This window comes from Physeter macrocephalus, chromosome 21 (genome assembly GCF_002837175.3).
Source record: "Physeter macrocephalus isolate SW-GA chromosome 21, ASM283717v5, whole genome shotgun sequence".
NCBI classification, from domain to species: domain Eukaryota; kingdom Metazoa; phylum Chordata; class Mammalia; order Artiodactyla; family Physeteridae; genus Physeter; species Physeter macrocephalus.
This window is the reverse complement of record NC_041234.1, coordinates 70108296-70124890: the sequence shown is the minus strand read 5'-3', so window position 1 is coordinate 70124890 and position 16595 is coordinate 70108296. Positions and strand designations below refer to the sequence as shown.

The following is a 16595-nucleotide window of genomic DNA, read 5'->3' as shown; positions in this document are numbered from 1 at the left end:
CGGCATGTGGGATCTTCCCGGACCGGGGCACGAACCCGTGTCCCCTGCATCGGCAGGCGGATTCTCAACCACTGAGCCACCAGGGAAGCCCCATCATCCTCTTTTTAAAAGAAAACTGAGAGTTGGAGATGTGTAACTTGTCTAGGGTTATACAGACAGTAAGCGGAAGGATTTAAATCCAGGCAGTCTGACCCCAGAGCCTGTGCTGTTGCCTGAAACACAGGAAAATGGAGCGGATCATCATAGTGCATCATCCTGGGTGTCAGTTTTACTCAGAGACCAGGAATCTTATATAAAAACTATGTCAATAAATTATGGAACACAAGTCAAATATTAAAAGGAAACATATAGATAAAATGTATAGATTTCAAGGAAGTTTCCTGCTTTCAATGGGTAGCTTCAGGTCATATCTTCAGGCTCCTCGAAGTACAGGTTCCTTTGCTGCTGGTGATACTAAATGGAAAAATTCCTAGGATATTTTTCATTTAACTGTGGATTGAATACATTGGCATTTACTTTAAGCTCTGACCTCCCAGTGTTTGGCTGTTAACCAAATAAAGTCATCAGGCATGTTAAATTTAATGAAAACCATCTTTTTCATTAAACTAGCTTGTTCTAGTATACCTTGTCAGTTCAAGCTAAGTCTCTTGTAAGTCAGAGGAACTTGAGTACTGATGCCCCTATAGGTGCTAATACCATGAGGACATAACTATTACCAGACAAATGGAAAAGTGGCCAGGGCTGTCACTTAACTCCAGTTCTAGTACCTCTGTCCAAGAGTTCATTCACTTCTGTTCATTAAAGATAGTATAGTAGAGTGGTTAAGAACTCAACTTCTGGAATCAAACCATCTGGTTTCACATCTGGGCTTTTTTGATTATAAACTGTGTGACCTTGGACAAGTTAATCACTTAGTCTCAGTATCCTCATTGAGGATATAATACTAAGGATGAGATGAAGATGTCATACAAGGATAGTATAAGGATGATAATGAACCCCTCAATGGGTTCATCAAAATACTGAAAATAAAGCACTTAGTCCAGTGTCTGATACATGAAAGTGATAAATAAAGTTAGTTGTTATTATTCAGTGACAACTATGTATACTTACTACAAAATGCTTATGCTTAGGGTAATCATCCATTATTAGAGGACCTGAACAATCTTTATTTACTCCTTAATTTGCTCCTAAACCAAAAACATTAACATTTGTGAAAATGACTTTTTGCATACATAATAATATATGTAAAAGTGTGTTAACTGCAGAATTGTTTGTAGTGACGAATACATGGAAAGTCCTAGAATGTTCATCTAATAAGGAAGGCCTCAGTTTTCCCAGTCTGTATAAGGAGATTGGACTAGATCATTTCTAAAATCCCTTCCACCTCCAACAAGGACAATATTTTCACCAGTTGTTAGTTAGGCTTGACACCAATACTCTAAGCAATAGAAATGAGACAGGAAAATCTAAGGTATTAGGTGGGTATTTAAAATTAAGTCACAGTGCATAGTACTCTACAATTAACCAACATATAAAAAGTTAAAAAAATATGTTATTAATATCAAGAACAGAAATAATTATTTAACACATTGGGAGTTATTTTATTATATTTTAAGATGTATGTAATTAATTGTATGCAAATTTTATACTCTTAACCTTTATAATGGAATAAAAAATAAAAGGTATCAAAAATAAACATGAGATATGAGTTTGAGGTTTAGATAATGAAGATGTATAATTTAGGACTATCAGGAAGTTTGAAAGCTCTCAAGAAAGAAAGGGGGCTGTGTGTGCTGTAAAACACTAAAACAATACTTGGTTTGAATTTTATTTAAAATTGTGTTGATTTTTTTTTCTTTGAAATAACAAGAGACATTCTGTAGGCAGACAATGCCAAGCAGGATGAGTGGCTATTTGACTTTAGAACTATCAGGACCTAATATTATTATTAATATCAAGGAGTTGCCAACATCCATGAAATTTCCACCCTCATGCATATTTGAGTTGGAAAATCTCTATTTGTAGAGTCCCATGCTGCTTCCAAAATAGAATTCACAGTATAGCCACAAATAAATGCTATGAGTGGCTTGAGACTATATAATAAGAAAGGTTCCTTTACACATACTCTTGAGCAATAATATTATGACAAATAGTAAACAATGTTGAATTTGAGGTCTATGTGCCATTTTTAGCCCCATTTTATTTTATTTATTTATTTTAAATTAATTTTTAATTAATTTATTTTTAATTTTTATTTTTGGCTGCATTGGATCTTTACTGCTGTGTGCAGGCTTCCCCTAGTTGTGGCGAGAAGGGCCTACTTTTCATTGTGGTGCACAGGCTCTTCATTGCGGTGGCTCCTCTTTGTTGTGGAGCACGGGCTCTAGGAGTTTGGGCTTCAGCAGTTGCTCAGTAGTTGCAGCACGCGGGCCACAGTGTGCATGGCTTCAGTAGTTGCGGCCCGTGGATTCAGTTGTTGCAGAGCACGGGCTCTAGGGAGTGCAGGCCTCAGTAGTTGTGGCGCACGGGCTTAGATGCTCCACGGCATGTGGGATCTCCTCGGACCAGGGATCAAACCTGTGTCCCCTGAATTGGCAGGTGGATTCTTAACCACTGTGCTATGAGGAAAGTCCATAGCCCCATTTTAGAGAGGAAAAATAGAGGTAATAAAAGTGAGTTAGCTTGCCCAATATCTAATACAACTAGTAAGAGGAAAAATCAGGATTCAAGCCCAGCAATTCTGACTCCAGAGCCTGTACTAAAATCACTTAGGTCATAAAGTCTCACTAAGGAAATCAAATGCTGAAACTTGATTATTATTGAGATTCTACTCTTTTAAACTCTAAGAAAGGGTTTTTAAAATTATGTGTATGTTGTTTGATACAAAAATGACCATCACCACTGAAGAGCTGTGGAATAGGCATTTGTTCCCACCAGCAGGAATATTTGCAATTCTGTAAGACTTACTTTTTCTCAGAAGATGCGCTTAATCAAATTAATTAAATATATTTGGGTATTCTGGATGAAAAATGGCAGAAAATATCATTTGGGCTTGTTCTACATTGTCCAAATATGATACAAAATTTAAAAATAGTTATTGTAGTCATACATACATGCATGGACATTGCTCACCATTCAAATCCTTTGAATTTTTCCTCCCTTTTTAGTTGAATGAAATAAAATGCTTCCAAACTTGCAATTAAAAAGGTTTGCTTTATTTGAGTTTTTATGTGAGAATTCTTCAAATGAGTACTGTGGGCAAAAGATTCTTGAGTGTCCTTGTAAAAGTGTTTCTCTGTGATGTGGATTTACATTTTTGAACAATGTATGCTATTTTTAAGTTGAAAACTAGCATTAGAATAAATATCCAAATTAGTAACTAATTTTCCTTTTCTGCTATTGCATTAATTGTAACTGTTCTCTTAAATTCCATGCAGTAAAGGTTATAATGCCAGAAATGTAATTCACAAATATTTCCTTTTAAAAATCAAATGTTATGGGGGAATATTCCATTTGTGTCAAAAAAGATTATGCGTGTTCATTGGTACAAAGTTTGATATGTTTATTAAATCAAGTTTCTTAAAAATAAAAAAAATAAAATGTTATAGCTACATACCATTTGTGTGTACCCTTATTTTAGGAATGAGTATGGAATGATATAATTTTGATTTGAAAAACAGTAGTGTGAAATACTAACCAATTTTTATTACTATTCCTTTTTAAACCACAATTTATGAACAGCTTGAAAAAGCTGTCTATTTAATTTTACCAAAGAGGTCTCTCTTAACCAAGGCGAGAAAAACAGAGGCATTATCTGTACTCCTGAATAATGCTAGCTACCATTCCTGTGGCTGGATTATAGACAGCTACACACTGGCAACTCCAGAAACTAGAAGAGCATTTGATGTTTCTTGTGTTGATTGGTTTTCTAGGTTATTACTGTTGTTATTTGCCTCTTTCTCTCAGATATTTGAGAGCAGAAGTGAAAGGTCAAGGATGAAGATCCACCTTCTGTAACTGTCTCCACTGCAATGAAATTCTGTTATCCTACAATTTGGTTCTATTTTCCTCTCAAATAGACCTAACAAATATTTACCAAATAGGTGATTAAAATCAGTACACAAGGGAACAGAATAGAGAGTACAACATACACCTACACATATATGGACAACAAATTTTTGATGAAGGTGCAAAAGTAGTTCAGTAGAGAAAGGAGTTTTTGTAACAAATGATGCTGGAACAGTTGGTTACCCATTTGCAAAAAAGAAAAACAAAGAATTTCAATCCACATCTTCTACCACATACAAAAATAGATCAGATTGAAATATAAAACCTAAAAGTATAAAACTTTAAAAAAAGATAGAAGAATATCCTTGTGACCTTGGGCCAGGCAAAGATGATACCAAAAGCATGGGAACCTAGGGGCAGGACAGGAATACGGACGCAGACGTAGAAAAATGGACTTGAGGACATGGGGAGGAGAAGGGTAAGCTGGGATGAAGTGAGAGAGTAGCACTGACATATATACACTACCAAATGTAAAATAGATAGCTAGTCGGAAGCATCTGCATAGCACAGGGAGATCAGCTCAGTGTTGTGTGACCACCTAGAGGGGTGGGTTAGGGAGGGTGGGAGGGAGATGCAAGAGGGAGGGGATATGGGGATACATAAATACATATAGCTGATTCACTTTGTTATACAGCAGAAAGTAACACAACATTATAAAGCAATTATACTCCGATAAAGATGTTAGAAAAAAAAGCATGGCTCATAAAATGAAAAAACAAGATGATATACTGGACTTTATCAAAATTACAAATTTTTGCTCTTTGAAAAACTGTGAAAGGCACTTTTTCCTTTTTTTTTAAGAGGATGAAAAAAAATTAATGGATTGGGAGAAAATATTTGCAGAGCTTATACCTGATAAAGGACTTGTATCCAGAGTAGAAAATGAATTCTCAAAACTCAATAGTAAGACAACAACCTAATAGAAAAATGGGTAAAATATGAATAGATACTTCAACAAAGAAGATAAGTAGATGGTAAATCAGTACACATAAAGATGTTCAACATCATTAGTCATTACGGAAATGCAAAGTAAAACCACAATGAGATACTCTTACATACCTATTAGAATGGTTAAATTTAAAACGACTGACCATACCAAGTGTTGGCACTCCTAGTGGGAATGCAAAATTGTACAATCACTTTGGAAAATAGCTAATTTCTTAGAAGTTAAACATACACATACCATGTGATCCAGTCATTCCACATCTAGGTATTTTTCTAAAGGAAATGAAACTGTATGTCCATACAAAGACTTATACACAAATGAACACAGCAGCTTTATACATAATAGCCCAAAACTCAAAACACAAATGCCCATCAACAAATTGTGATATATCCAAGCAATGGGTAACTACTCAGTAACAAAATAGGAAAATGACTCCTTATGCACATAACAGTACGGAAAAATATAAAAATAATTATGCTAAGTGAAAGAAGATAAGCAAAAAGAGGGATATATTACATGATTCCATTTATATAACATTCTAGAAAATGCAAGCCAATCTATAGAAACAGAGAGATGATCAGTGGTTGCCTAGGGACAGGGTAGGGCATGATGAAACTTTTGGGGGTGATGAAAATGTTCATTATATTGACTGTGGTGATGACTTCACAGGTGTATAGATTTATCAAAACTTAGCAAATTTTACACTTTATGTACGATTATATCTATTGCACAGTTGACCCTTGAACAACTCGGGGGTTAGGGGCACCCATCCTCTGCACAGTCGAAAATCTTGTGTATAACTTTACAGCCTGCCACAGTATCCACGGTTTTGCATTCAGGGATTCAAGTAACTGCAGCTTGTGTAGTACTGTAGTATTTACTGAAAAAAATTCATGTATAAGTGGGTCCATGCAGTTCAAACTTGTGTTGTTCAAGGGTCAACTGTACTTCAATAAAATTGTTTAAAAAAAGAATTAACTTGTTTATTCAGATAAAATCTGTCTAGATGAACCAAAAAAAAAAAAGAACAACAAACAGTAAGTCCAAAAATAAATGAATTGGCAATGCTTGGCTTCTTAAACATCTACAACAAAAGATAATGCTACAGCAGTTTTCATTGTGTATTATGTATGTGTGTTTGTGTGGCAGGGATGGTAGGTGGGATTGTGTATATGTTCATAACAGGGAAGGTGTAAACAGATGTCCAAGAGCCATGTTCAGCTTGGAATATACCAATAGATTCTGTGTTAAGCGTCATTTCATGTAGAACTATGAACATTTAACCCTCCAAAAAGAATATTATAAAATAATGGAACAGAGATCATATTACTATGCAAGTAATTTATAGGTAGCCTTATGAATAAAAATAGCATATTATATGCTAGCACGAATACTTATAAAAATAGAAAAAATATGGCATTATACATAAATTATGTTCATTATATGAATATGAAATTTATTTTCTTTTATGGACCTGCCATTATAAAATTAAGTTAACTAACAGACCAAAAAAGCTACAAAAATAAAAGTGTGTTATAAGATACCTAAAGTATCGCATACATATCAAAGGTAGACCGTTGTTAGAAAAAGGCACCTAAAATCTATGGCTTGGGACAACAGACTTCCAAACAAAAATCAGAATAGCTCATTAATATATTATCTTTGTATGAGGTTTTTTTACAAGCTTTTCTTCTCTTTTTATTCTCCCTGTTCCATTCCAAACTTTTCTGTATCGGTGTGAATGATTAAGTATTAATTCTTGAAAAGCATCTAAGCAAGCCTCTAAGTAGATAATTTTAGAATGAAAGTTGTAGTTGAGTCACATTTGTCCAATATCATAAATCAGAAGAGAGGTATTTTCTAAAGGAGTCACAGTTGTCTTAAATCAAGGTCAAAATTATTTAACCCTTAGGATTTCACCACTGATTAGTTTCTTTCTCAATTCAGTAGAAAAACAAGCAAAGGATATGAATAAGCAATTCCCAAGTGGACAATAAACATATGAAAAGACATTCAATCCTACCACTAATCTAAGAAATAGAAATGCATAATAATAAGACATTAATTTGGAGATGTTTATTAAAATGTGAATAGTGATTATCTCAGCGTATTTTGAGTTATTTTAAATTTCTTATTTGGATTTCAATGTACTGACTTTTTTCAACCTACATTATTTTCAGAAAAGATAAAGTTATTAAAAAACTGCCTCAGTTATTTGCAGATAAATTATGGACAATGCATCAGAAATCAGAACTCAGAAACAGAACCAAACAATTTAGTTAATACAGTAAAGGTGGTATTTCAAATAAGTGTGAGACAGAAAGATTATCAAATAAGTGGTACTAAGAAAATTAACTAGCTAATAAAAATACGTTAAAAAAGTCTGAATCCCTAACTCATTGCTAACTCCAAAATACTAATTCTTGTTGGTACAAAGTTTAACATGTATATGAAACCATTAAGGTACTATAAAATATAAGTGCATTCATTACCAAAATACGTCCATCATTTTAAGGAAAATAATAATCTGTAGAACAATATTTACAGCATAACTTCATTGATTTAAATCATTGTTTCCATAGTATATGTTTTAATTAAAATTATAAAATGAAAGGATATGCACCCAGTAAGTTATATTCAGCATTATATCGTCATCCTCTACCACATGTGCCTGGCACATGGCAGGCACAAAAATATATTAGTTGAATGACTAAATAAATGAACTCATGCATTGTTGGTGGGACTGTACATTGTGATAATTTTTCTGGAGAGAAGTTTGGCAATATGTATCAAAGAGTAAAATAAGCATGCAACTTATTCCAGCACTCCCATTTCTAGGAATTCATCATATGACTAATTTTTACAAGTGCATATAGTAGGTATACAGGGGTAACTTTTTTATAACAGGAGAAAATATGAATGTTAGTGGAGAGATGGTTTGGGAAGTAGCTGCCCTACAATAGGAATCTGGTTAAATAAATTAAGGCAAATATTTCCACGGAATATGCATCTATTTTAAAATAAGATGTTGATCATTTACTATGAAAGTATAGTCAAAATTAATTGATAAATGAGCAGATTACAAGACATAATATGATGTCACATAGATAAAACAGTATATATAAACAGGCAGGTGTGAATATGTACAAAGAAAATTCTGGAAGGAAATGCATCAAAATGCTAACAATGTTTATCAAATGATTAAGATTGTGTTTTTATTATCATTGGAATTTTCTATATTGTATTTTTCCTTACAATGCTTACATACTTTGACAACCAGAAATAAACAATAAAAGTAAATTCATTTACAAAATAGAAAATAAAAGTGTTTCCTAACTTTTAAAAAATATGACCAAATGACTAAGCACAAATCCTATAATAAAAAAGTAACATAAGGTTTAATCTAACTTTAATATTTTCCTCACTTGAAATGAATAATTCATCATATTTTATATTTTAATTTGCTACTTGTATTCTATGAGCAGGTTTAGAAAGTGAATGTGATTAATTAGGTTATTTTCTACATTAGCACATTAGCATTCCAAATCACCTCTGTGGATTTTTCTGCTTCCATAGAACTACTAAGGTATCTTCCAATTAAGTCGTTAAAAGACTATATCTTGTGAATTTTTATTCAAATACAGATAGGTAATTCTTGTCATTAATAAAAATGGGCTAAATATGTTCCTTACCTTTTAATGAAAAGTAAACACTGGTCTTTTTGGTTGTACCAAGGGAGTTGTTCTTTTGCAGAAAAGAATCCTGTAAATAAAAATAACAGATACCTGTTTTTAAACTTCATTTTGCAAAAGTTTATTCATATATTACTGGACTTGTAAATCATACTTTAGTATGGCTAGAATTTTACAGTGTTAGAAGGAAACTGGTGGAAGATGACAATGTTAAGAACACCCTGACAGAGGATGCAGTTTCATCAGCACAAATTCCCCCTCCCGTCCTGCTATTCGTGGAATTGAAAACTGCTGCACGAAAGTATAGAACAAACCGTCTGCTTTTAAATAATGCTACTTAACATTTGAATGCCCTTTTATTTTATCTATAAGGTTGTTACAATCATTGAGAAGGACTACGTGGCATATCAGCAGCAAGGATGGGGTCTATTATATGCCAGCTTAAAAACAGAAATATAGTAAAAATGGTGTAACTGACTCACGGCAACATGGGTTCGCAAACCTTGTAGATGGATATAAACCAGGCTTGCCAAACATCACAGACAGCACTTATTAAAACTGCTACGTGGAATGCAATATGCCTGCTTTCTAGCCCCTCCCCCCTGCGCCAATAAACGACTCCCCCTTTTTCCCCCAGTGTGAAAATACATGCTCATAGAACAATTAGATAAAAGAAAAATAATTTAAAAAATCATCAATAATCACACTACCCAATGATGCCATTTGGAGCATTTTCACCCAAGTTTTTAAAAACAGACTTTTGTTACGAGGCCCCTGACAAACCAAGCGGGAATTAAGGATGAGCGGATGGGAGAAGAATATTCCTTTTCCCTTGTTAGGAATCATGACTAGTATTTTTACCTCATATCTAAGCTTTTTTTTTTTTTTTTTGTAATTATAAAACTATAAAGATAGAATTTTGAGGGGGAAAAAACGTCTTCCAGGGGTGTCTGCCTCAGCAACCAAGGAGCGTCTGGGAAGGAGGGCGGAGCGTGGAGGGGGGCGGTGCGTTTGGCCATTCATTGGGCTGAGGGATTGTCAATCAAGCTTGTCCAGCAAATGAGGTGCGAGCTGAGGGCACACTGGGAACTAAATGAACTGGAGGTCTAACTGCGAGGGGAGGGGGCTCGAGATGTAAGCAGTGAAGAGATCTCGGGGTCTTGTACTGCGCCATTCGGCTGCGGCACGCCTCAGTCCGCCGCAGCTGCAGCTGGGAGAGGCCTTGCCTTCGCCGCTCTCGCCCAGGTCTCCGCTGCCGCTGCCACCTCCGTTGCGATCTCCTCGGCCCAACCGCGCCCCGCCCCGCGCTCCTGCTGCCTTCACCGCTGCCAACTCCTCAGCCCGAGCCTCCGCCGCCGCCACCCAAGCATCCGTGAGTCATTTTCTGCCCATCTGTGGGCGCGCGGTAGTCACCACCCTAAGAGGTGTGCAGGCTTGCAAAATGGCAGAAGCGGATCCTAACAGGGTCTTGGAACCTGCCGCCCAGGGGGTGGATGAAGAGATGGTGGCTAGCTCGTCTAGCGATTCTGGGGAAGAATCTGACAGCAGCAGCTCTAGCAGCAGCACTAGTTGCAGCAGCAGCAGCAGTAGTAGTGGCAGCAGCAGCAGTAGCTGCAGCCGCTTCTATAGAAAGAAGAGGGTACCTGGGCCTTCCAGAAGTGCACGGCGGGCTCCGTCGGGTAGAAGTTTCGTGGATCAGCTGCCTCGGGCAGTTAGAAATCGTGTGCAGGCGCTCAGAAATATTCAAGATGAATGTGACAAGGTAGACGCCCTATTCTTAAAGGCAATTCACGATCTCGAACGAAAATATGCCGAACTCAATAGGCCTCTGTACGATCGGCGATTTCGAATCATCAATGCAGAATATGAGCCTACGGAAGAAGAATGTGAATGGAATTCGGAGGATGAGGTGTTCAGCAGTGATGAGGAGGTGCAGGAAGAAGGCCCTAGTGAGATGCCTGCCTTAGAGGGTGAGGAAGAAGAGGATGACCCGAAAGCAAAACCTGAGGTCAAGGCTGAAGAAAATGCAGCTCCGAAAGAAAATCCCGAGGCAAAGGCTGAAGAAAAAGCAGAGTCTAAAGATGCTCTGGAGGCCAAGACTGAAGTAAAAGCAGATCCGAAAGAATCCCCCCAGGCAAAGGCAGAAGATAAAGAGCAGCCTAAAGTAACAGAGGCTAAGGCAAGGGCTCCAGGAAAAGAGGCTCCTAAAAGAGTTCCTGAGGTCAGGCCTAAAGAAAGAGCTCTTAAAAGAGCTCGCAAGGGAAAGCCTAAAAGAGAAGATCCTAAAGGCATTCCCGACTATTGGCTGACTGTCTTAAAGAATGTTGACAAGCTGGGGCCCATGATTCAGAAGTATGATGAGCCCATTCTGAAGTTCCTGTCCGATGTTAGCCTGAAGTTCTCAAAACCTGGCCGGCCTATAAGTTACACATTTGAATTTTGCTTTCTACCCAATCCATACTTCAAAAATGAGGTGCTGACCAAGACATATATAATAAAGTCAAAGCCAGATCACAATGATCCCTTCTTCTCTTGGGGCTGGGAAATCCAAGATTGCAAAGGCTGTAAGATAGATTGGAGAAGAGCAAAGGATGTTACAGTGACAACCACCCGGAGTCGCACAACTGCTACTGGAGAAGTTGAAACCCAGCCAAGAGTGGTTCCTAATGCATCATTCTTCAATTTCTTTAGCCCTCCTGAGATTCCTACAATTGGAAAACTTGAACCACGAGAAGATGCTATCCTCGATGAGGACTTTGAAATTGGTCAAATTTTACATGATAATGTCATCCTGAAATCAATCTATTACTATACAGGAGAAGTCAACGGTACCTATGATGTTGGTAAAGATTATGGAAACAGGAAATATCGAAAATAAAAAAGAGGCTGCATGAAAGAATTTTCAAGAATCTCAAATTTCAAGCAGAAGTGAAGTAGGTTTATATAGTCTTAGAAAAAAACAAACAAACAAAAAAAACAAACAACCTGCCCTGTAACCTCAGCACTAGTATTCCTCACAATCTTGAGTTTTCATACTTTCTTGGTAGCCTAAAATATTGTCTTAAAGTGTCTAAGTATCAGTTTATTCTATCTAGCCTGTTGTAGTGTAATATTCTTCAAAATATGTAAACTGTTGTCAGTTATCTAAAGCATGTTAGTTTGGTGCTACAAAGTTTTGATTTTTGTGAAGTCCTTTTGTCATATTCCTATTAGAATGTAGCTGTGAAAACTGTCAGAATTGTTAACTGAGACAAATATTTGCTTGAAAAAAAAAGTTCCTGAAGCATCAATGCAAATATTTTTTTTTCTTTTTCCAGCCCAGAAGACTAAGGGTTTAAATCTGCTTGTACTAGCTGTGCCTTCATTACTTTGCTATAGAAATACAGTATTATACTAACTAAAACAGTGCATTGTGAAATTTGACCGCTTGAAAAATATTAGCATACATTTAATAATGTCCATCAAGACCATATATTATATGACTGTGAGCTTGTTAATGTGCCATAGTGGTTTATAAATTTAAGCATAATGAAGTTATTGTTTACCACTGAGGTGTTAATATAACAGTATTTAAAAAAAGTTTGCTCATCTTATCCTGTGTAACTGTAAACTAAAGGTACTAACCACATTTTCTTTGTAATATATTCTACTTTGCCTTTCACTGGAAATGATCACTTTATATCATTGGTATTTTTTTCATGTTCTATTACAACCTAAAATAAATAAATGTCAAAGTGTATCATGCTATAAAAATCTACCATTTTTGCCTCATTATAAAAAAATATGGTGCTTATTATAGAAAAAGTAGAGAATCCTTAGGAAAAGGGACATTTAAAAATATATAATTATCAATATAATTAACATTCTGATGCATTTCACAGATCTTGGCTCTTTTTTTGGTGGATACACATTCCAGTGATTGGAGAGAAATGGGACAGGGGAGAAGGACTAAGATAGGGGAGAGAGGAAAAGGAGGGGAGGAAGGAATGGGGAGGAGGGTTGAAGTAGAGAAAGTGGGGAGGGAGAAGGGAGAGGGAGGGTACCAGAGTGAGGAGGGGGGTGGAAGGAGAAGAGGGTGGGAGGGAGGAGGAAAGGAAAGGAGGGGAGAGAAGGGGGAGGGGGGGGGGAGGGGGGGGGTACAAGAGGGGGGGGGGGGGAGGAAGGAGAAGAGGGTGGGAGGGAGGAGGAAAGGAAAGGAGGGGAGAGAAGGAAGGGAGAGGGGAGGAGGGAAGGGAGGAGGGTGGGGAGTGGAAAGGATGGGAGGAGGTAGGGATGGAGAAGAGGGGAGATAGGCAGGAGTGCCTCACCCAGAAAGGACATCCATATAAGTTGTTGTCTTCACTTCCAGGAGTAGGATGGGTAAATGACCCAGGCCCACCTTCCACCGTGACTTGGGAAGAGGTCTCATTCCCATGTGTGGTTTATTTTTCCTTATAGGTGACATTATGCTTTCACCAATTCTGCACCATGTGGTTGGTTACAGAGTAATTTGATCTGGAGATTTTAGTTTGAATTTATTGTGAGGAGGAAGCCCCTTAAACTCAGTTTACCAAAGAGCTTTGTACTGGGCACAAAGTCACAAGCACAACAAATAATATCTTATTTCACATTTGCCATTTCCCCAACTGCATATACTTTCCTCCAAGACCTTACAGGAAAGAGCTGTGGCAAGAGGAAGACAGGATTTGGGAATTTCTGGGTCTCTAGGCATAAAATTACCTACTAGTCTTCCCAGATCCCACCATATATATAGTTTAGTATCTTGCATTTATCCCTGCTTAACAATAGTCCCCCCATGTCTATAAATGTAAAAATATTCCAACCTATGAGATAGATATTTAACCAGTCATGCATGTTTGGATATTTAGGTTACAATTTATACAAAATCAGGAGGTAACTTATTGCTTTTAGCAATAGCGGTGATATTCTGAGAGTCACTTTTTTGTAGTTCTGAGATTTTTGCAACCATCAAGGAGGGGTGTGGTAGCAGATTTACTTATAAGCCTGTGCCGAATCGAAGACTATAATAAATAAAATGTACCTGGCTCACTGCTGCAGAGGTTCTCAAGTGGAATATATACTGTGCTTGCCAGACATCACAGACAGTAGAGCCCTTAAAACTTCTACATGGAATGCAACATCCTTATTGCATCTTAGAACACTTACCGAAGTAGTTAGCCCCTTCCTGCTCTGTATTTTCCAATGTTAAAGGAACGCATGTCATTATAGAATATTTGCAAAATAGAAGAAGTGCAGATAATAACAATTATTCAGAAGCATACTACAGGAAGATATGCCCTGTATGTATAATAGATTGGTGTATTTTCTCCCAGTCCATCACTTTGATTAGGTTTTATCACAAGTTCTTGTCTCAAATCAAGTTGGGTGGGTGTAAGAAGCTAATTCGAAAGACAACTTATTTATTTATTTATTTAACAGCTTTATTGGAGTATAATTGCTTTACAATGGTGAGTTAATTTCTTCTGTATAACAAAGTGAATCAGCTACACATATACATATATCCCCATATCTCCTCCCTCTTGCGTCTTCCTCCCACCCTCCCTATCCCACCCCTCTAGGTCACAAAGCACCGAGCTGATCTCCCCGTGCTATGCAGCTGCTTCCCACTAGCTATCTATTTTATATTTGGTAGTCTGTATATGTCAATGCCAGTCTCTCACTTCGTCCCAGGTTACCCTTCCCCCTCCCTGTATTGGTATTTTTGCCTTTTCAGGTTAAGTCTGGTGGGGGTGGGGGTGGGGAACGGGCAGGTGTCATGGATTTTTGAATCAGTAAAAGCTAGGATTCCGGAAATGCAAACGGTGGGTGGTGGGTGCTTCAGCCACCTAGGCTAAGTCAAAGGTGAAAAGAGCCGGGAAACCCGATGGGCTTGCACGTTCGTTGGGCTGCAGGTTTGTCCATCACACTCGCTCAGCCAATGAATGATGCCAGAAAGAAGAGCTGGGTGGGAATGAAGCTCCTGGGCTGGGTGCATGGGCGTGATAAGAGTTTTACGGGGTCTTCCTCGGTGCCTTCTTTTCGGCGAGCTGTTTCCTTTGGCTGTGATTCAAGGCTGAGGTCAGCCGTTCTCCTCTCTGACCCGAGCTCGACCGAAGAGGTCGTCACCTCCTCCGCGCTGCAGTCGTCCCCGCCTTCTCCTTTGTGAGTTTTTGCCATCCTGAATTGGGCACTGAGCGTCCAGGGTCTTCACTCTAAAAGTTTGTTCTTTTCCTGTAAGGTGGCAAACTCAGATAAGAAGCGGTTTTCCTAAGCAGCAGCAGAGACTGCTGAAGAGGTCAGGAAAGAAACTTGAGCTAAGTGAAGAAAGGGACCACACGGATAGTCAAATGATGCCAATGCCCCCATTCTGACGGGGTCTAACGATACAGGTGTCCTTGCCCTCAAAAGGCTTCAGGGGTCAAGTGATAAGATAGAAGCTGAATTTGAAAAGGAATTGCACGCTCTTGTAAAAAGGATAAATCCTCACTTGATTAGATGTTCGTGCCCACCAGCGTAAGGATTAGGACAACCTGCAGTATAACTTCAACACACTTATGCATTACTTCAAATTTTATGTTTTGTGGTTTTTGTGGAGTATATCTTTTAAATTTAGAAATGAAATATTTAAGTATTAAAACACATGGCATTTAGAAATATACTTCTTTTCAAGAGATCTGGAACACAACACATTCTCTAAAGCCTCTATGTAGTTTAGTCCTTATGATGTCCTTTTATCATATAGCTTTTAGAGAGTGACTGGTAAAATTATCAGAACCCTTCACTGAAGCTAATATTTACTTGGGAAAAAAGTAGTTTAAAGAGCCAATTCACGTGTGTGTTTTGCCTCACCTCAGAGGTGGGAAGGGTTTAAACCAACCTGGACCAGGTGTACCTTATTGCTGTGCTATAAATTATTATGCTATGGTACATTACAAAATTTTATCATTTGCATAAAGTAGCATAGAGTTAAGAATTTTTAATAACACATTAATATCAAGTCTCCTAGATTACTTATGTTTTTGAATTTTGCGTGACAGAGGGATTTATAAAAACAATGGAGCTGTTATTTCCTCTGTGTTGCTAATAGACATTAGTGTTTGCAAGTGGTTTTCTCATCTTTTACTCATAAGTTATGTAAACTAAGGGGATTAAGTATATTTTCTTTGCAGTATGCGTCACTGAAAGATATCACTTTATTATTATTTTATTACATCTTTTGATTATAAAATATGTCCATTATAGAAAATTTGGAAAATATACTGAAAAGTATAAAAGTTATTTTAAACAATTCTATCTTCAAAGATAACCACATTTCATATGAAAAGAAAATATCTATATCTATCTTTATTAACATAACTACTATTCTATTCCTTTCACTTTTCACTTAATATATTTTGGAACCCTTTCTATATCAGTGCATGTAAACTTCATTCTGTTTAACATAATATACCGTAATGTATTTCATCGGTTTCTTATGGGCATTTAGGTTAGGAGCATCTTTTTGTAAATGATTGGTAATTGTAACCACTGTTTATGAATTAAGGAAAAATGTTGCATATAGTGAAATATTTTACCTTTGGATTTTGTTCAGTTGTTTTTTTCTTTTTTTCCTGCAGAAGTCTTTTAATGTTAATAAAGTCACATTTATCTTTTTTTCCCCCATTACAGATTTTGGGTATTTAGTTTAGAAAGACCTTTCCACACCAAGATCTTTTTTTTTTTTTTTTTTTTTTGTAATTGCTCATATTTTCTTAGAGTACTCTTATAGTTTCATTTAAAGTTTTAATCTTTCTGGAATAAGTTTTATGTAAGGATTAAGGTAGCTATACCACTTTTTTTCTCTCAATACAACTAATAAATTGTTTTGACACCATTTATTGAATATTGAA

At 36.9% G+C, this 16595-nt stretch overlaps 2 protein-coding genes across 2 annotated transcripts in view; one reads left to right on the top strand and one right to left on the bottom strand.

The window, feature by feature from the left end:
* Nucleotides 1-9685, bottom strand: part of FAM133A (family with sequence similarity 133 member A) — a 52938-nt gene extending 43253 nt beyond the window's left edge. The window contains exons 1-2 of the mRNA XM_024129526.1: nt 9568-9685; nt 8707-8776 (exon numbers count right to left, since the gene is read on the bottom strand). The gene's annotated coding sequence lies outside the window, so the exon portion shown is untranslated. The remainder of the gene's footprint in view (nt 1-8706; nt 8777-9567) is intronic.
* Nucleotides 9686-9792: 107 nt separating this feature from the next.
* NAP1L3 (nucleosome assembly protein 1 like 3) lies at nt 9793-12463 on the top strand. Its single transcript, XM_007124342.2, has one exon. It carries the CDS (start codon nt 10148-10150, stop codon nt 11582-11584), a length of 1437 nt encoding a protein of 478 aa, XP_007124404.1. The 5' UTR covers nt 9793-10147; the 3' UTR covers nt 11585-12463.
* The last annotated feature ends 4132 nt before the right edge of the window (nt 12464-16595 follow it).

Excerpts from the sequence above, each read along its gene's own strand:
- NAP1L3 (XM_007124342.2), top strand. The coding sequence starts at position 10,148 with ATGGCAGAAGCGGATCCTAACAGGGTCTTGGAACCTGCCGCCCAGGGG.